This window comes from Pholcus phalangioides, unplaced genomic scaffold, assembly GCF_987345545.1.
Source record: "Pholcus phalangioides strain wild (caught in Gottingen) unplaced genomic scaffold, Ppha-v1.0 ptg000015l_1, whole genome shotgun sequence".
Taxonomy (NCBI): domain Eukaryota; kingdom Metazoa; phylum Arthropoda; class Arachnida; order Araneae; family Pholcidae; genus Pholcus; species Pholcus phalangioides.
The window spans coordinates 110082695-110103864 of NW_028301608.1; the positions used below are offsets into that span (position 1 = coordinate 110082695).

Below are 21170 nucleotides of genomic sequence, written 5' to 3' on the forward strand. Positions count from 1 at the left end.
TCGGGGCTTAACTACTTTTTTTCGGCTAAGGACCGCAGAGATAGTTCACCCCCGATTTCTAAATGTTCCGCGGATCCTTCAAGTGAGATCTGGAAATGTGTTTGGGTTGCTTAAGTGCTCTAAAACTGTGCCATGCATCTCTCAAGCAATCTGTAATTATGCCACATATCACTTAAGTAAGCTGGGAATGTGCAGCAGATAACTTGAGTGATGTAGAACCGCACTGGAGGTTGCTTAAGTGCTCTAAAACTGAAGATGTCACTCAAGGGATCTCTAAATGTGTCTCAGATCACTTAGGTGAGATTTCTAGAACTGTGTTGCGGAAAAATTAAGTGATCTGAATGTGAAACGGGCTGCTTAAATGCTCTGGAATTGTATCACAGGTCACTTAAGCTATCTGTAAATGTGTCACTTCGTTTATTTCTTACAAAATTATGTTTGAGGTTGCAGACCACATCAGATGACCCCCCCCCCCCCCAAACCCACATTTTGTCCGTCGGCCAAGAGTTTGCCATATATGGCTTAGAGGATAGGTAGCAATGAATTTCTTAAAAAAAAAGAATTTTTCAGTTCTTAGCCTTCACAAATAGCACTGAAATTAACAGAAATTGATTATAATGTCTAAAGGTATTTTCTTTCGAAATTTTTTAAAAATATTTTTGCATTATTTTTTGATTGTCTGAGGGAGCACAAGTCATGCTAGGCCCCTCCGCCCACGTGCATCTCTGATCCAACTAATGAGTTAAGAGGCAGCTGACAGGGAGAGTCCAAAAATGTCTAAAAATTTGCTAACGTAACATTTGAACGGCTCCTCTTAAAGTTGGCCTTTTTTCCCTCAAAGAACTAACTGAACTGAATAGTCTGTTATGAGCCACTTATTATTTTATTTTAGCACAAAATTGAAGTATTCGCAACACATGCTACACTGAACAAAGTGCAAACAAAATTTGCTCCTTTTCTCCACGTAAACCGAAAGCAATAAACCTGACCTTGAAACTGGTGTACATTTGCTTTTGCAATCCAATCTTTACTGAACTACTAGAACCAGCTATTACAAATACAGCAAACTAAAAAAAAATGGATTCGTGTAGAAAAATAAGCTGCTGAGCGCCATACGGGGAAATCCCTTTTTGCTACACCCTTTCAGACAAAACTCAAGTAATTAATCACTCCAATGACGGTGCAAGTGATATACTCATAAAAATATCTGGCATAAATAAAAAGCTCATTTATTTTTTGAAATATACATTTCAAAGCTCAGTTTGTCAAAACAGTGTTTTGTCTAAATATCAACTCAACTGTCTTGTTGCTAAAGTTCTAGCTCTGTACCATGTCACACTTATTATTTGGAAGCTGTCCTATGTTTGCTTACATCTAAGTAAGTGAATATCCGAGCTTTGGTATTCAGGATTGTGATCGCTGAGAGGTATTTCTTCGACAGCATATTTTTCTTTCAAACCCTGGTAGAAAAACAAAAACATGAGAACTCTTCCTCTGACACCTTTGATAATTATGTTGACATTTAAAAAAATATTTTCAGCACTCTTGGACAAGAAGACTAATCCACTTAATAACTTGCCTATCCTCGATTGAAAACAGAAGAGACTGAGCAAAAATGGCAGTTTTTAATTCCCATGCCTTCGCGTGAGCACAAAAATATTTATTAATACGTATTGAAAAGATAGATTTTCCATAGGGTGTCTCATCTAATGATTTATTTTGTGCATACATATGTTACTGCCAAAGCCTGAAATGGGCCAGTTTGCAAATTGGCCAATGTCTGAATTTCGGGTTTTGGCCAGCCAGTTTGTGAAATGGCTGAAAATTTGTTGCCAAAGTCTGAAAAGAGAAGGTATGATTCAGGGTCATCGCCATTTGATGTTTCTTTTCATGCTAATTATGTCCACATTAGCTATGGCAATCCATCATATCATAGTCACGATGCTGTAATAATTTTTTCTCCATTAAAATCTGACAAAAAAAACTACAGGCCTCTGTCTAGTTTTTCTCTCGAATTTCTCTTATTACATAGAGCTAATTCAATACAGCTACTATACACATAGCCATGTATCGCACGTTAGGAATTTAAAAAAAAGTGGATTTGAGTCCTACCAGACTGTCTTACATCAAACATTATCTGGGGATCTCCAGCCACTTCATGAATTTGCTAGCCAAAGCCTGAATCATTTGTGTAAATCGGTTATCTGACAGAAGGATTGCAAAATCCCTATAGGTCAGTGTGCATGTTTATTTTTTTCTTTTGTACTGTTTTGTGTTTTGATGTTCATTGTGTTTTTTGTATTTTTGTCTAATTGTGTATGTATTTAAAATTAAAAAATAGAAAATCAGACTTTGTCCAAAACTTGCTGCCAATTTGTAAATTGGCCACACTTCAGGCTTTGGAAGTAACACAGGCACAAGGAGCCATGCGTGCACAAGAATGATCAATTAAAGACAAGCAAATGCATACATGAGAAGCGTGAATAGGGGGTGTGCCATCTATATGTAAAAAAAGCTTACTGCAAATTTTAAAATATTTCAGTGATACGGAGGCAAGCCTGCGAAGTTGGCCTTTCTTAGTTCCCATCCCCCCCCCACCCCACCCCCATTCCTGATGCTCTTAAGATGGCCCATTGTGGCACTATAGAAACGCAAGTTGGGTTGGCTTGGTACAGGGTCTTCTGGTATCTATGCCACTTCTGTATCTCTGTGAAAGGAGGATGGGCTCTACTTCTCCAAATGCTCTACACTTTTCTGTGCCCTATCACAAACTTTCAACCTAATTCAAACTATAAAACACTCTTTTGCAACAAAAGATAAAAAAAATATGAAGCACAATTAAAAAAAAATTCAATCTCGAAATTTCGTATGCAGATTCCTCCGTATAAAATATGCATACATTTTCATGGCCAGTGAGTCAACTTTGGTCTTTCTATTTTGATTTTTGCTGTGCAATTGGAATTGCATGAAACAACAATTATGGAAGGTTTGCCTTTTCTCATTTTCTGCATAGCAGTTTCCCTGGATACATAACAATATTGTAGCTACGACATTGTTGAGGACCTTATCGCCAATGAGAATAACTTCAAAAGAGATTTCAGAGTCAGGATGCTGGAAGCTGGTTGATCATTTAAGCAATGGGCCTTCACCATACACACACTGCTATGCAAAGGAGCTGGCAGCTGGATTATCATCAGCGGAATGAAGGTCAGAAAACCAAGGTGCATGAATACGAAGAAAGATTGCATGATTGTGCAACTGGCCCAAACTGCCCCAACGGCACCACTGTCAGTCATTTAACGTGCTACGCCCTCTTCTATATTTGGGCCCCAATGGTGGGGGCTTTTTGTGGTTTCCAGAAAAGTCTTCGCTTGAGAATGCAACTAGTACTCTAGCAAAATAGAGACAGATTAGAAACCTGTTGTTCCCATAAAATTGATGAAAAAAGAGGGAGAAACACAAAAAAATGCAATTAACAAAAAAAAATATTTCACAGTACCGGTGCTTGTTCAGGTTGAAAAAATAAACTACCAAAATGTTGTGAGTGTCAATCATAAATATCAATTTAAGTGCTGGAGTAGGTGAAATACCATGTCGGATTTACCTATCTCTTAACAAGATTAAGCTTAACTTTTTTCATCATTAATTCAGAACAAACTTTGCTGCTCTGACTACATTCTATTTATCGTCAAGTAAAGAAGTGTCGTCACAAGAAATTTTTTTGTTGACATTATTTTTTTCACTTTTTGTTCAATTTCGTGAGAATGACCCAAAAGTCTCATCGTGGACCCACAACATATGAGGAATGTCAAGAAAGAAATGTGCTACATATTATACTGTACCTTCAAAAACTTCTCCAAAAGACTCGCCTTTTCCATTGACGTTCTTTCCTCATAAGATATGAGGACCTCTGTATGCTGTTTGCTCACATCGAAAAGTGATTGCAGCAGATCATCTAAAGCCTAATAAGAACAAAAATCTACACTATCATTCATTAATACACTAATATAAAAGTAAACAGAAGCTTCTTCATAAATTCAGGAATGCCAGTATTTTCTGAAAGACTGACTTTATATATTCATGAAGATATGTTTTCTGATTTTCATCACAAGTTTTTTGCTTATAACATGCAGTTTTCAACCAATTTTTATGAAATTCACAGAAAATCTGGAAATATACATGAGATATATAAATTTGAAACTCCTTATTCAATGAGATATGAGTATTTTTAATTGTGCATGCGAACAGAAACAGATATTTTTTGTAATTTGGTTGTTAGATAGGTATACAATGCAACTTATATAAAAACTCCAGTTGAATGTCAGAAAAAAGTTATTGGATGATAAGAGATTTTCCACAAATTGGTACTTTGATTATTTTATGATTTTATTTATCATTTCAAAAATAAGCCCACAACTTTATGCAAATGAGAGAAGACATGTCTAATGCTCTACAAGAGGAAATGCTTGCACACACTTGTATGTCAAATTAGAGAAAATAATTGAAATACCAATTTGTGGAGAATCCCTTATCCAGGCACTCTCAGGCAGTAACTTAAATTACAGCTCACGATATCTTTCTAAGTTTTCAGGATATTTGACTGGAATTTTTATACAAGTTGCATTATACAGGGTGGGCAAAAAGTCCATAAAAACTTTAAAAATTCATATAAACCGGAAAAATAATCGAAATAAAAAAAAAATTTGCATTGCTAAGTCACAGGAATTTTTTAAGACCTGAAAAAGTAAATAACAAAAAACAGCCGATAGGCAGGGCCGTCTTAAGAGCATCATGTGCCCCCGGGCCAAGTGATTTTTCTGAGGCCCTTCCAGGAAAATCTCAACCAGATCTCATTTTTGTGAGGCCCCTTTTCTCTTGAGGCCCCCGGGTGGGCCCATGCCTTAAGACGGCACAGCCGATAGGTGGAGCTGATGTACACAAGTCAAAGAAAAGGTATGCAAATAACGAAGAGAATGCCTCCAAATCATTTACTACAGCAGTATGTGCTTCACATGACCACCACCACAGGGGATAACGCATTGCAGGCGAGTCACAAATTCAGCAACGGCAGAGTGCAGCAGGTCCACATACACAGTTTACAAGGGTGAACTGATTGTGACTTTGGAGTGCAAGTTCATTTAGCAGTCTCATTTGCATATTTCTACCGAAGTTGCTCGTACCAATGCCACCTGTTCTTTTCTAGTTTTTTCTTCCCGTCTTGAAAAAATTCCCACGACCTAGCGATGATAACCCTGCAAACCATTTATTTCGGTTATTTTTCCTGTTTTTATTCATTTTTAAAGTTTCAACAGACTTTTTGCCCACCCTGTATATTTGGCAACCAAATTTACGAAAAAATAAAATAAATGTTTCCTGCACAATTAAAAATATTCGTATCTTATTGAATGAGGAATTGTCAAATTCTAAATTTCTCTACACATAGTATCTCATGGATTTGATCAAAGTTATTAAATTTTTCGTCAGTTTCCCTAAATGGATTTGTGACTAAGTTTTCACTGGAAATTGTAAGTAAAAGCATAGGTTCATGTGACCAAAATGCCAAAACAATTTGCCTAGAAATTCAAGAAAATGCCAACTCCAAAAAATGACTTTTGGGAATATAGTGTATATCGGTGGACAAATTTATCTCAACTAACGTTATTGGTCTTGGACTGACATATGTCAGGGTATCTCAATGGTGATTTTAAGAAATAACACAATTTCCACAGCTGATTAATAAGGATTCATCGTGGATTCAAGGAAATACGACACACTATAAATTTGCCAAAATTTATATGCGTAGAAACAGATTTTATCAAAGTTCAAGTGATAATTCTTAAAAAAGTCGCACCAATTTCAATACTTAAGTGATATATGGTCTCGAAACAATATTTTTCACCTCTTTATAGTAGATGCAATCAGACAGTATAATCAAATCGGGATAATTTTCCATTTGGACATTTTCACCCCATTTGAAAGCCGCTGCTTTGGCTGTTCCCCTGAGTGATGCTCGGTTTTCTTCTATGTTTTTGTTCAGCAAAGGTATAAGCTCGGGTAAATCTGTTAATGTGACGTTCGCCCTGAAATGAACATTATTATTAAAATTAAGCGCTTATATCTTCAATTACAATGATACATACTTCCGATACAATGAATGTGCGAGTGATTTTTCACACTTCAAAGCTTATTGTTACTTAAATTTCACATATTAAAACATGTCAATAAATAAATATGTTTACTGTTCAAGTCAGAAGTCTGGATACAGACTCTGAAATTGTGTAAACTTCAGACACTGGCCACTTCACTAAGTGTCTACACCAGTGGGTTTTCAACTGCAAGTTCTCAAAACTTTAGTGTGCATGCTTGTAAGAGACAAAAAGAGTGACCCAGTGCGTGTGCAAGTACATGAATGAACGAAAAAGTAACATAGAGTGTGTGCAAGTATGTGAGAGCAGTAGTGTTTGGTACGTTTCTGGAGTAGCCTGGTTGTTTCTTGGTGCGTTTCTGGAGTCGCGCAGCCAAAAAACAACTGGACCACTCCAGAAACGCACCAACACTGCTTCTTGTGAGTGACTAAAACAAGAGTGTAAGCAATGAAAACAGTGCACCAGCATGTGAATGACCAAAAGAGTGACCTGCAAGCATGTGAGCAACAAAAACAGTGGGGCTAGCATGAGAATATTAAGAAGTCGCCAATGAATAAGGCAAATACACAAAAAATACAAGAACTCTTAATACATTTTGACACACAATGGGTGTCGTCTTCCGAGGAAAAAATATATTTAACCATTAATCACTCTGACCAAGGATCCCAATTGTGTTGGATACCAAATCTCCCGAAAGTAGACCGCCGAAATCTGTGATTTACATCGCAAAACAATCTGGAAAAATTTGAAGAAAAATGCAGAAAACACTATCATGGGAATTTTTACTGCAGAACATTATTAGTCAGCAAAGGGTTTGTTGCAGAACAATGCAAAACATTCTGCTTTGGGGCTGAATCTTCACTCTTTCTATTGAATGTGAATGACGAAAAAAGTGACCTAGAGTGTAAGCAACAAAAAGCAGTGCCAGAGAGAGAGAATTTGAATGACCAAAAGAGGGACCTAGACTATGTGCAAGCATGTGAATGACTAAACGAGTGACCTAAAATGTGTGCAAGTATGTGAGTAATTAAAACAGTGTGCCAGCATGTGAATGATAAAATGAGTGACCGAGAGTGTGTGCAAGCATGTGAACAATCAAAAGAGTAACCTGTGTAGCATGTGAGTAACGAAAATAGTGCGTAAAGTCAGAACAACCAACAGTGTAACCTGAAGAGTGTGTGGGCATGGGAGTGACCTAAAAAGCAAGGAAACAAGTCAGTGAACGACCAAAAAATTCACAAAGTATTCAAGCATGGGAGTGACCAAAAGCGTGACATGCAGATGGGGTACTTCCAGGGGCGAGGGCTAAGTTAGCCTGGGGGTGGCGAAATTTGAAGAATGAGTAGTCAAGCAAATTTGACTAGAATGGGAGAAGGGCAACAAACCTATAAATCTGACTCTGGGCCAATTCCCAATATACAGTATACCGTTTTGTCATCAAATTTTCATATATGATAAAACAGTAATATGTTGACAGCATATTTCTTCCGGGTCATAAGCGCAGATGGCGCCACTGCGCCCGATTTTCTTTCCCAGCTCATTGTTACCATTTCGTTTTCCTCAAAGTTGGTTTTGCTTTCTCCGTGCCGTTTTTTTACGCTGTTTTCTGGGGGTTTTTTCCCCACGTTATGGCTGATCACATAGATTTAATGTATCTGCACCACCACCTACAATTTGAATGGCCAGGAAGCGTTATCAACTTCTGTATGAAGATGGGCCTGTGTTAATGGGGCCTTTTCAATAGTTTTTTGGGTGTTCGGGCAGTAATTCTAGTGCATTGAGCCATCTAGCATCAATATTTTCAGATCAGGGGTTGCCCCTTATCGGCGCGAACTTGGTGAGGCCGTTTGCGTGGCACACCCGTACGAAGTACGGCCTATAGGTGTTTACTGATTTTTATTGATTAAATAACAATTATTATTAATATATTTAATATGTATAATTTTTTTTGTTATTTCCACATGTTTTTAATCGTTTTTGGGTAACCCTAGCGCTTAAGCGGGTTAGGCGATGATAAAAAAAAAGTCGCCAAATCGAGGTATACCATATATTGGGAATTTACCCGACTCTGATTATTCCTGACATTATTTCTTGAATACTTCAATTAATTATCATCAATTTTGGGGAGGATATCTGAGGAAAATGAAAGTCTTATAGTTAATAAAACAAGAGTCGAATTCCGTTTTAACGAATGCCTAAAATCTCGTTTCAACAAACACTTTTCTAATTTCAACAGATAAGCTTACATAGGAACAATACAACGACCAGGAATTCCTTTATAACGAAATTTCGTTATAATGAAGTGATTTCTCCGGTGTTTTGGAGTTCGTTATAACGGGATTCGACTGTAGTGCTTTTTTAACGTAAACTGTTTTTACCCGAGAGCTGCAGCGACCAAGCCAACGATGCCGGTTCCGGAACCGAATTCAACTACTGTCTTATCTTTCAACCACGACGGATTTTTATGATGGTTATGGTCCAAATATTTGGCGAGGACTATGCCGGCATCCCAAACTACGACCCCGACGTCACCGACGCAGCACTGGTTTATCTTCAACGTCACTGAAACGCTCTCGACTTCGATTTCACGCACGTAGGTCTCGGTTTCCATTTGTAAACAAATAAATGTAAACAATGCACTCCTAGTGGATGTTCAAATTTTTATACATCAAATATGTCTGTTTTGAACTTTTTCCCTGCTTGGTGCTCTCGTCAGTTGAAAACATATTGACCATATAACTGATACTTTACGGGACAAAATTTATTCATTCATATTTTTGTCTCATCCCGACTTTGTTTTTCTATAAAGCATTTGTAATTTTTTTTCTTTTATAAAGCTTACAGCATAGCTGTTTTGTTTTGGTTGGAAAAATGTTGTTGGTTTTCGTCAGTATAGTTGTGCCATCTGTTTTATACAAAAGCATCAAGAGAGTCACAAATGAAATGTTGTCAAGCGAAGGACGTCTGCAGGGGCGTAGTTTCGGGAGAGGGGGGGCTTAGAAAGCTGCGGATCCGAAGGGGGTGGAAAATTTCGGGAATGAGTAGGTAGAAGGATGTAGGTGGGAAAGAAAATTGGTAGGCTAAAAGAAGGGTGACAATCTACCTACAAAGCGAGGGACTAGGTCAAAGAGGGACAAAACGGCTGGCTTGAAGAGTTTGAATGGAAACGTGAATTACCAAAAAAGTGGCGTAGAAATTTTGGAAACATGAGTGATCAGAAGAGTGACCTAGAGAGTGAGCGGCTAGGTCAGTGAAGGACAAGAAAAGTGACGAAAGTGTGTGCAAGCATGTATATATACATGCTCATGAGTGCTCATGTCTCCTACATCCTAGAGCAGTGCCCCCGGACTGGGATCTTTGGTGGGTTCAAAAGCCAGACTTTCACGGGCCTTCTATAGTGAATTTATAGCATGGAAAAAAAATTAAAAACTGCAGGTAATTGGCTGGAGCCCTGTCAGCCCCCACCGTTGTGGGCGCTATGCGAGAACCCAAAACAGTAAGCAAGTACACATGACAATCTTCCCCCACAAGGCCCTCTTGGGGACCGAGACAATTACCATCCTTCTTTTTCCTTGTGATATAAATTCACTAAAGAAAGGTGTAGGGAACGTCTGGCATGGGAGTGGGCTGACCTAAAGTCCTAACCTAGGAGCTTGCTCCAAAATATGGTATGCACCAAGAGTGTTCTAGAGATACAGGTGTAGTAACGGGGAATGCGGGGGGGGGGCAAAGCAGCATAGGCGGCGATAAACTTAAAAGTCTGGGCTGTGGGGGGGCAGCGAATTCGAGGAATGAGTGGTCAAGAATATCAGCCTGTAATGAGAAGGGTGGCAAAATTTGTGTAGCCCATAGCCCACAGGCGGCAAACCTATAAATGCGCGTTTGGTTACCCGAACCAAAACAAAATGCTGAAATTCCGCGTAAAACCTGGAATATTACTGCTATCAAATTGTGGTTTTTTTTTTTTTTTGGTTTACTGACACGTGGCGCATTTGTTGAAAACCGGTAATGAAACTTTCTTAAAGAAACACAACATAATTGTTTTGTCTTTATTTGGCAGATGGCAGCAAGAATTTACTTCTAAGTTGTGAGATAAATATGGCTGAAAATAAGCAGCCAGTAGCGTACGCAAGATTTTCTGTGGGAAGGAATGCTTTTTTCCCCTTCTTCCCAACACTATAAACTCGGCTCAAGGGAAGGAGGTGAACCCAGCACCCTCCTCCTGCGTACGCCAGCGCCCACACTTAAAGAAAGGGGTCGTATGACCAAAGCATGGATCCCCACATCTTGGCGGGCCCACAAGCCAGATTTTTCACGGAGCCCTTCCACAGTGAAATTATAGCATAAAAAACAGAAAATGATGACAATTGTCTTGGGTTCCAGGGCTAGAGAGAGCCCTGTCAGCTCCACTCCTGTGGGGGGGGGGCATTATGACCAGTGCCATCTTAATACATGGACCTACGCAGGGGTCTTAAGAGCATAGGAGCGCCTCCCTAATGAGATTCGGCGCTACGATTTTCGAAGAAAAGGATAGAAATTTATGAGCAGATATTTTCAGCTAATTACAGACCCCCAGAATATGACTTTGCCTATGGGGGTCATGACTTTTTTTTCAATCCCAATGTTCCGCTCTTCAAAGAATCCAACTTGAATTTGTAATCTTTATTGAAATCATGAATGAAAATATTTTAATAACTTCTATGATAGTCATCAAGGCCGTAGCGGGGGAGGGGACTTGAGGGGGTGTCCGGTCTATCCCCCCCCCCCGGGTAATATGGTCAGAAAATATAGTCCGAAGGGAGCCATGGGCTGAAAAGGGTTGAGAAACACTGGTCGACAATAAATATAAATACATTTCTATTTCCAATGTTGGGCTTCTTTTTATTTTTTGGGGGGTGGGGGGTGTTGAAATACACTCGAATCGGAGTAGCCATTTATTTGCCATCCTTTGTAAACTTTTACAAGTTCGTAAATTTTAAAAAGTTAAATTTTTAACTGCCAGGTGAAAAAGTGGCGCTGTTTCACCGCAATCTTTTTCCATGATGTAGCTTGTGGTGGACGTGTTTCTTCGAAAGTTGGTATGTACGTTATTTGGACCATGGGAAAAATATAACTGCGGTGAAACAGCGCCACTTTTTCACCTGGTGGTAAAAAACTAGACTTTTTTTTTATATACTAAATCTTTCGTTGGTCCCCATGGTCCATATCCGATATACCAAGTAGGTGCTTCATATGTGTGAGAAATGTCAGTTTTTATTTATAACCACCCTGCAATTTTTTTTTTTTTTGCGGTTTTGTCTATTTTGCCCTGCCAACGCCAAAAGCAGAATAATTCCCAAAATAGTGATTTTTTCTTAATCACAAAAAGTGAAATAACGCACTTGTTTCAGTGTGGTCGCTTACCGCCAAATGTGAAACACTAAATTTGTCTAAACTGTTTAAGGCCGGTATTACACTGTAAAAGTGCTTTGATAAAACTTGAAAAATACAACCAATAAACTGATCGGTTGGATAAGCTTGAATGTAACCCATCAGCTTATTCGTTGTGTTTTTCAAGTTTTATACAAGCACTTTTATAAAACTTGCAGCATTAAGCGATTGTTGGTTGCATTCGAGCAAATTTAATCAATACCTTATTGGTTGTTTTTCAAGTTTTGCGAAAAATATTTTATAAACTTTTTGCACTGTAATCATGGCCATTACACTATAAAAAAGCTCTTTTAGAAAACTTGAAAATGCAGCCATTAATTTTATCAACATTCGAGCAAATTAAACAAGATTATTGGTTGCCATAAAATAATTTTTATAGTATAATAGTCAATCATTACACTTCAGGCCGGCACTATAAAAGTTTGATAAAAGTTCTTTTACAAACTTGAAAAATGCAACCAATTAGTGTGCCAGTTACATTCGAGTGAACGTAACCAATAGGATTATTAGTTGGTTTTTTATTCAAGTTTTGTAAAAGACCTTTTATCAAACTTATATAGTGTAATCCCACCTTCAGATTTCTTTTTTTATGAATATTCACATCAAAGCACTAATAATCAAACAGAACTACTGAACTACACACACATGCACCTCGTCATATTCCTCTGCAGAATTTCTAACGAATTGGCACATGTTGGGATGTGTGTGTAGTGAACCTGACGTTTCTATGTAATGCTTATTGTGTATATAGTGCTTCCACCTGCCATAAAATTTTCTAACTATGTGTGAAGTGTAATGGTTGCATAATTGTATTGTTGTAGGCCTGTTGCTTTCTGTGGCGAGAATTTTTAATGGGGACATCAGTTCACATTCGCACCTTGAAGTTGGAAACCACAGAAAACAAACTTCAGCCGACCACCACTATGGCGACGGTGGGGTTCGAATCCAGATCCTCACGATGCGAGTCAGTCACTATGACCACTTGACCACCATAGCTGCAATCAAACAGACAGGAATCTTTTGATTCCATTCTGGACAGGCTTCACTGTACTTGGACCAGGATTACACCATAGAGAAGTTTTTTAAAAAAACTTGAAAAAAAAAATGGCCAATAAGCTGCAAATGTAATATAACCGATATGCTTATTCGTCGCGTTTTTCAAAGTTTATAATAGAACTTTTTATCAAACTTTTATAGCGTAATCCTGGCCTAATAAAAAGAAAATTAGTTAAAGTGATGAAGCAATATAAATTCAAATACAGCTCATAAAAATTTACTTCAATGAATTGAACTTTTTTTTCAAAAAAGACCTTTTTATTTCCATTACATACAACAGTACCACAAACGTGAGTCCTTGGTATGTTTATTTTCTTTTTTTACAAAGAGATGAACAACATTCGTTGCCCTTTTCATCTGGCGAACGAACCCCCGTGTATAATAAAAAGAAGAAAATACATGGGGGGGGGGGGGGAGAGAACGAACAAGGGAAAAAGAAAAATTTACATTGGAAAGAATGCATCCAAAAGACAGAATTGTCACCCCCGATAACGCACAAGAATACTGCCAATTCCAGAATCGTAGTCATGCATTCAAATTTTAAGACATCTCATACTTCAAATGTCCATAAAATTAGCAAAAAATACATACAAACGCATTTTCACTACTTGCATCAGTATATATGAATGTGAACTTAAAAAATTCTGTATGTATTTTTAAAAAAAACCACTCATAATTATTCATCCTGATATAAATTTTTTTTAAAATTACATCCAATCAGATTTAATTTAAACCAGAAAAAATAAGACATGGTGATTAGAAACATACTAAGGTTTGAACATAGGTGTGTACTCAAATTAGGAAGCCAACACTTAGGTGTTGGAAAGAAAGAGATGGTACAGAGAGGATCTCTTGGCAAACATTTTGAAGAATTATTCTTTAAAAAAAATTAGCATTTCAAATCGAAATCTATTAAATCGTCATTTCGCACATTTTTTAAACTTTTGATAGTATTTCAAATTGAAACATCCAAGTTTCTGATGTATGAAAACGTTATCACCGCTTTCTTCTAAAATACACATTTTTTTTACACAAGATAAAAGTGATCTTTTGAATGCATTCATAATACACAAATTTCCCAGTGCAATTTTTATTCAGGTTACCGCACTGCGATACACCCGCTCTTTTGTATTTATATTTTAAAAAATTTGTCTTCTTATTCGAGAGAATGTTAACATAAAATTATTTCAAGATCATCATAAAAAATAAAATAAATAAAATAAACACGTGATCTTGAATTTTTTAAAAACAAAGCCCCTTGATGTTATAAAAAATTGAATTTATTAATATTGTGTCCCTCTCCCATTCCTTAAAAAAAAATCAAACGATACTTCAACTCGAGAAATAAATGCTAGTGACTACTTCGCTCTAAATATGCTAATCTTTTTTTTAAATTATTAATCAATGTTTGCTTGTGTGTGCAAATAAGTCTCCCCGCCACAAAAGACTTTGTTTGATTGACCGTAATTTGTTGCACATGTCCATTAAAACGTTTCTTTCCCAGATTTATACTTTGGTGGGCAAACATTTTTTTTTCTTCTGCGAAAACTGTTTGTTACAAAGAGTGACTGCTACAAACATGTACATGATACAGACACGCACACAAACACGTTGACACATATCTGGAATGAACAGAGTATTTAACAATGTAGTCTTTCGCTGACTGCCACAGGCAGCGCCAAAGAAATTGAAAAAAAAAGAAGTAAACATGTCTCAAACAAGTCTCAGAACATGATAGAAAGTACAGTTTGCAGATATGAATGGTTCAATCTACCTTTCTTATATTTTCAAGTCTGTTATAATGTTGCTGCTGCCAGCGATACTTTAAAAAAAAATGCTCACCACCATTATAGTTTCATGTTTGTGAGGAATGAACCTTCTTTCTATACTAGGTGACGCAATCGACCATATAGCCATTTCTTCTCAGTGTTGAGTTAATGAGTACATTACATCAATGCAAAAAATCTCTCTTGAAGTAGCCTTTCTGTGTTCGCCCTCCACCAGACCAAGGTTTTTTTTTTCATATGCTCAGCATCTCTATTATGCCACTCGAAAAAAAAGTGCTTAAAAAATTATCATAATAGGTTCAACATTAGCTACAATATATTCTATTTAGTCACTGATAAATTGGATACATTTTCTTTGTATATCACTTTGGAAAGAAAGGATCTTTGTTTTAGATACAACGCGTCTTTGGAAACAATATAGGTCTCGGGTTTGTGAAGTGAAACAACGTACAACGTTTCGATCCCAATGTGTTCCTTATTGGCTGATGGCTGGAGAAGCTTTCTTATCGTCTTGGCTTGGTGGCTGTGGAACAGACCCTGGTCCTCGAGACGGATTCCTTTCTGGTGGTTGCGACTGAGATGAACCAGACCACGACGGAGGAGGACCACCGCCAGGGTTAGGTCCCGACCCCAGCGGGTTCCCGGAAAAATCGTCACCATCGTCTAAACCATTTGCTGCAGCAGCTGTAGCATCATACTGTGTGTTCTCCAGACGTGTGATTAGACGCTCATCTTCATCACCGAATTCGCCACCCATTAAAGAAGGTTCCCCGACAACCATCACATCCTGTTGAAAAGCAAAAAAAAATCAGTGCACTGTCACAGCCTGAATATAATGCAATCTATATACAAGGGGTGATCAAATGAAAAGGTATGAAACGACGTAAAAACATAACAGTTAAATATTGCATATTCCGCCATGGGAGAATGTAGCGAGACATCTCGGGATGCGATTGGAGTCTCTGACTGGGATCGGAGCATGCGCCGGCGCCCGCATGCGCAGGAGAGAGTAGAGGCTCATATCAAAAGCGGCGTCCAAATGATGCAGCAGTCCATATGAGGACAAGATGGCGTTCGTGTTGCAAAATTCGACGATTGAGGAGCAGCAAGGTGTTATCCGATTTCTGACAGCGGAAGGTGAGAAACCGGCAGCTATTCATCGCCAGATGGTGACAGTTTATGGGGAGAAATGTGTCTCTGACAAGTCTGTCAGAAAATGGAGTGCCCGTTTTCGTGCAGGCCGCGAGAGTGTGGGTGATGACCCGAGACCAGGCCAGGCAAACACTGTCATCACGAGCGATCTCATCGACAAGGTGAACGACCTAATGAGAAGTGATCGGCATGTCAAATTGCGAATGTTGGCGGTGAAGGTGAATGTCAGCTATGGAACCGTGTGGACAATTGTTCATGACAGGTTGCGATATCGGAAGGTGTGCCGCTTGGGTTCTGAAGCAGCTCACTGACCAGCAAAAGGAACTGCGTATGGGGCTAGCACTGCAACATCTGTTTCGGTATCAGGAAGACCCCGCTTTCATGGAGCGGATCGTCACAGGTGATGAGACCTGGTGTCATCACTACGAGCCAGAGACAAAGCGGGACAGCATGCAGTGGAAGCATGCATCGTCACCTCCCCCTAAAAAGTTCAAAGCCGTGCCGTCAGCAGGCAAGGTGTTGCTCACTGTCTTTTTCGACGTTCAAGGTACGCTACTTGTGGAATTCCTCAAGCACAGAAAAATCATTAACTCCGATGCCTACGCAGGTCCACCAAGAACAAAAGACCGGGGCTGCTCACGAAGGGTGTGGTTATGCTCCATGATAACGCGCGTCCACACGTCTCCAGTCGCACACATGGAACTGGCCAAGTTCAAGTGGGAGCCGTTGGGCCATCCGCCCTACAGTCCGGACATGTCGCCCTGCGATTTCCATGTGTTTGGTCCACTGAAGAAACACCTGAAAGGGAAGCGCTTCAACTCGGACGACGTACTCAAGGACGCTGTGAAGGACTGGGTCTCGTCACGGCCACAGGAATTCTGGGAACAAGGAATCCTTCCGCTTGTTCATCAGTGGGATCGTTGTGCTCAGGCCTATGGTGTATATTTTGAATAAAGTCTACATTTGCACCCACCGTGTCGTTTCGTACCTTTTCATTTGATCACCCCTTATATATAAAATTGATTTTCTGTCCAACCCCTACACAAATTTACAATTTTAGACTGATAGTTGCCAAAAATGTTGCATATGTGTACCAAACAGGACCAGACTTGAATGATTGAGGGTACTATAAAAATTTATCAGAACTGAGCAAACACCCTAAAATGGGCAATAGTGGTCCATGGGGCCTCAACAAAGACTTTCTTCAATATTTACTTTGGTAGCCTAACAATTCGTTATTTATGCATGGTTCCTAAACAATTTGTTTCAGATATTTTGCTCCATATAATCCGTGAATTATCTGTTAAAAAAGTGGTTAAACATTAAAAAATGTGGATTATCTACCGCTGCGGACAATCTGCAGAAAATTATGTTATCGGCCGGCCTGATGAGCCTGAATTTTGAGGTTTTTGATTGAACTGTAAATTACGTTTTGTGTGTAAATAACGCTATTGTTTGTAAATAAATTTCATTAATTAGCATATAAATGTATTGATTATTAAAACACAAAAGGTAAAATTTTATTATTTTTAAATCCTGCGGATAATATGGCGCAGCGGATTATATGCCACTGCAGATTATACACAGGAAAATATGCCTTTACAATGGTTTGTTACTTGCCAGTGTATGGGGGAAAACCCTGGCAGTGCTGGGTATTACAGCTAGCACAATATAAATACAGGATACTGCAACTGGGAAAATTAACTGAAGGGTTTGACAGAATAACGGTTATGTGTTTGTTTTTTCTTCTAGACTTTACAGGGGAGACAATAATAGTCATCACTGAATTAGGGAAAACACTTTTTTTGCCTGGAAGTAACACCTGGACCATTATTCCGTCAAACTCCTATGTGACAATAAAAACAATTACCATAATGGCGACATAGCAACAACATATGTTGGCCACAGAGCAGAATGTTTTGCATTGTTCTGCAACAAGACCTTGGCTGACTGGAAATGTTGTGTGGTAAAAATTCCCACATATAATAGTGTTTTCCCACACCTTTCTTAAAATTATTGCAGATTGTTTTGCGATGTACGTCACAGACATAGGCATATTCTGCTTTGGGGGTAAGTTGGTTTCTGAATGTTATTTAGTCAAAAACCAGATTTCACAGAAATGTAGCACTGACAGTTATTCGAGTGAACCCTTCAATTTATCTCCTTTCTAGAAATAGAAAGAGCACCGTAGATCTAAATCACGGAACTAAAGGTGGAACATACATACTTTGAAGACATGATACAATATCCCTTTCAGATTCTGGTGCCATTTGTACAAATATATGGATTGCTTTTTCACACTGTAGAATTTTTTCTTTTGACCTGAGGGAATAAGTTCCGACTTAAAGGATAGTTTAAATTTTGAGTTAGAAACATGGTGAATATGAACTTTGGGGGCTTTCATCAGAGGGCAGCACTTGTAATTGAACTTTCGAAGAGGGGGTTAAGATGGCTTCCAGGAGAAAATGCGTTCGGGGGGAAAAAGTGTGATTTATTGCATAAAATTTGGGGGAAAAAATTGTATGTGAAGATGAATACACACTGCATCATCTGGCTGAAAAATTTTGAATTAAATGAATTATTTCTTCACAAAAAATAGATAAAAATAAAGATTTGAATTTTAAATGCATTTTTTGAGTATTAAAAATGAAAAACATTTTGTGAAATTCCAAAAAATGACTGCTCACATCTGAAAGGAATATTGAGCAGGCCATGGGCTCATCTGAGCTGCTATATAAAAAATGCCAAAAATATCCCTTTCCTCCTCCTCAAAGTTGCAAGAATTCTCTGAGAAAAAATTCTACCATTCATTTATTTTCCAAATTGTCTTAGCCTTTTTTTGAGGCTCCAACCTGGCTAGAAATCTTGCTAAGCTTGTCAATTAACATGCTTACAATAGAAAATTTTAATTAGAGCTCATTACCCTCTGCATTTGAGGTGCCCAGTTAAACAACATGCATTAAGATGGCACTGAGTATACTCCAATAAATTTTTAAAATTCCTCAGGAAATATCAACTAGAAACCATATATTCGTGCCATATTAAATTCAATTACATGTTACATAAGCTTATTTTGCCCAGGACAATCTCAATATAATGAACTTTAGATTATATAGTAGTTGTATTGCATGCATAATCTCAAGACCTTGCTTATAACATCATAATTTCACAAATCATCTACAGGGTATGTTATAAGCAAACTTGACTGCATTCAATTTTACAAATCATCATGGCAAATACTTATTGCCAAGGGAAGATCAATTGGTTCAAACTGCAGACATTTTTTAATGATATAATTTATTATATTTATGCCAATCATATCAATCTAATAGCTCATGCATTTGTGCCAGTTATTAAAACACAGTATCAATAGTGGATTAATTTCCCTTCTTTTTATCATTGCTTAAGCAGAAAGATAACAAATTCTGGAAACTTTCCAGCCATAATATAATATTTAATTTTTTTTCCCCTCCTGCACAAGAAGCAGATAAGGCAGGTGAAGTTGCCAGAATTTGTTGTTTTTTTTTAAATAAATGAGAAAAATGTGCATACACACTGGACACTTCAGGGCACATTGTCAGAAACATTGGTGCATTGTGTTTGTGTGATACATATGCATGAAAGGAAAACCAGAGGGACAAACATCAAAGTTTTTCCCCAGAAACAAAAAAACTAATCTACATCTTTTTTTTTCTTCGACCAGGAAAAGAATTAGTTGACCGATTTCAACTGATTCTTCCTTTTACCACACTTTAACACAAAGCAATGTTTTTATGTACAAAAATGCATCACATAAAAACTAATGATTGGGTAAGAAAACGTATCTGAAAAATTCCTTCTTTGTGTATTACAGCATTTTTTTTTAAAAACCCTGTATGAAAATCTGGCAAATTCACCTGTCTTACAAACATTACATAAAATTCTAATAAAAGATTGCAAGGAGAAGAAAAAATATTTTCTCAAAATTAACAACTGTCAACTTTCACTTAAAATGTTGATTTTAAACTGCTGATTGTGAGAAAAACATTAATGTAACACATATCTACATGCTATGTTGTTTGCTGACAGTCGAATAAATCAATAAGTGAAGAAACTGTATTTTTGGCAGATATTCAAGCAGCAATTACAAAATGATGAATAACAATTATTTAGCCAAGATTCCATAAAGTTCATTTCATCATTTTCAATTCTGTTTGTTTCTTTGTTCACACAATAACTCCATCCTTTTGGGAAAGAACATGGTCAACACAGACTGTTGAAAAGTGTTTAAAAAAAATTATAATCTAGGTTAATCAAAAAAAAAATGCCACATGCAAATAAAATTTCTAAAAAACTCATGATGACAATGCTCACATGCACATGGTTTGCTTAGCACATGTTGATAAGTTTCCTTATCAAAATATATACCCATTTTCTACAACAGGATCTAAGAAAAAACTTGGCATACACACATAAACATTCACCCATAAATTTGAGGAATAAAAATTGACTAAGTGTCTCATAAACAAACATATTTTGAGTGAAAGTTGACAGACTGTTTAATATATGATATTTGTTGTGTTTTTTGCTCAATCATATAATTAGTGTAAAACAAAATTTTCCATCTTCTTATTAGAAATGCTGAATACACAAGAAGGAACTTCAAGATACTTGCCACAAACAAACTTGGCTATGCTTGTGTTGAGCTTGGGTTCTGTGGAAAATTAAGTAAAAAAAATTAAATACCAATGATTATCTCTTAACTCATGACCGTGATATACAGTGATTTACATTCAGATATCTCTCAAACCCATAGAGAGTATGGAGAAAAAGATGAAAAATAGAATGGGAGAGTAAATATTAAAAACAATTTAATCGAATTATGAAGAATTCAACTTGTATAATAGTATAGTTTCATTCCGATTTATGCAGGGACGAAGTTAGAATAATTTAAAAATGAGATATTAGAGATAATAATTTAATATTTCTTTTCCCTGCTTAGAACTGTTGAAATATTCAGAGTAGGGGCTAATATGTTCACTTCAAAGAATTAAGAAAGGTTAAGCTGAAAAAAAATTTAAACATTTACATATATACAGTAATATAATTTTAAAATTTTTCTTTATGATATAGTTTTTAAAGGCATGTGTCTCATTTTCTTAAATTTTGCTCCACAATTGAAGTTTATTTCTCCATAACAATTTTTTTATGAAAATATAATAGACTACTGAATGGAGACTGCTGTATTTCAACGTTAAAAACAAAGGCAAATTCAAGTAGATACACCCGCAAACACAATACATGATAGTCATTAGCAAAATAGAAAAAGTTACCTGAGATGCAAGAGAGAAATTTGGAGGCCCGGGGGACATGTTGTTCTTTTTCTTACCAGGACCAGTACTATTCGCACTGTTTGTAGCAGATGACTTCCTTTTCCTTCGTTTACTGGGAGGCCTCTGGGTTTCTGTAAAGAGAAGGAAATGAAAAACAAAATATATCTTTATGTACAACATATCAAATATATTGTGAAAAATCTTGGAAGAAAAGATCAAACTATGTAACGAGAGAATGACTTCCATTCTCTCTCTGTTGGGGAGGGAGGGGGGATCTCTGATGACCC

General features: G+C 37.4%; 2 protein-coding genes across 5 annotated transcripts in view; both read right to left on the bottom strand.

The window, feature by feature from the left end:
• Positions 1-1204: 1204 nt before the first annotated feature.
• On the bottom strand, positions 1205-8785 carry LOC149077565 (protein N-lysine methyltransferase METTL21D-like). Its single transcript, XM_089245124.1, has 4 exons — positions 8525-8785; positions 5900-6080; positions 3843-3962; positions 1205-1460 (listed from the first exon to the last, which is right to left on the bottom strand). The coding sequence occupies exons 1-4, from the start codon at positions 8755-8757 to the stop codon at positions 1359-1361; spliced, it is 636 nt and encodes a 211-aa protein (XP_089101250.1). The 5' UTR covers positions 8758-8785; the 3' UTR covers positions 1205-1358.
• A 4077-nt stretch (positions 8786-12862) lies between these two features.
• LOC149077566 (LIM domain-binding protein 2-like) overlaps positions 12863-21170 on the bottom strand; it is a 143800-nt gene continuing 135492 nt past the window's right edge. For all 4 annotated transcript variants that reach the window (XM_089245128.1, XM_089245125.1, XM_089245127.1 and 1 more), the window contains 2 exons: positions 20884-21014; positions 12863-15206 (listed from right to left, as the gene is read on the bottom strand). In XM_089245128.1, coding sequence (XP_089101254.1) covers positions 14895-15206; positions 20884-21014 — 443 coding nt within the window. In that variant the 3' untranslated portion in view covers positions 12863-14894. The remainder of the gene's footprint in view (positions 15207-20883; positions 21015-21170) is intronic.

Bases quoted from the DNA above. Each gene is read 5' to 3' on its own strand.
- LOC149077565 (XM_089245124.1), bottom strand. From the start codon at position 8,757: ATGGAAACCGAGACCTACGTGCGTGAAATCGAAGTCGAGAGCGTTTCA. The intron at 3,963-5,899 runs GTGAAAAATATT...TGTTCTTATTAG, and splicing joins ATTGCATCTACTATAAAGAG to GCTTTAGATGATCTGCTGCA. The intron at 1,461-3,842 runs GTACAGTATAAT...TTTTTCTACCAG, and splicing joins TTTTGGAGAAGTTTTTGAAG to GGTTTGAAAGAAAAATATGC.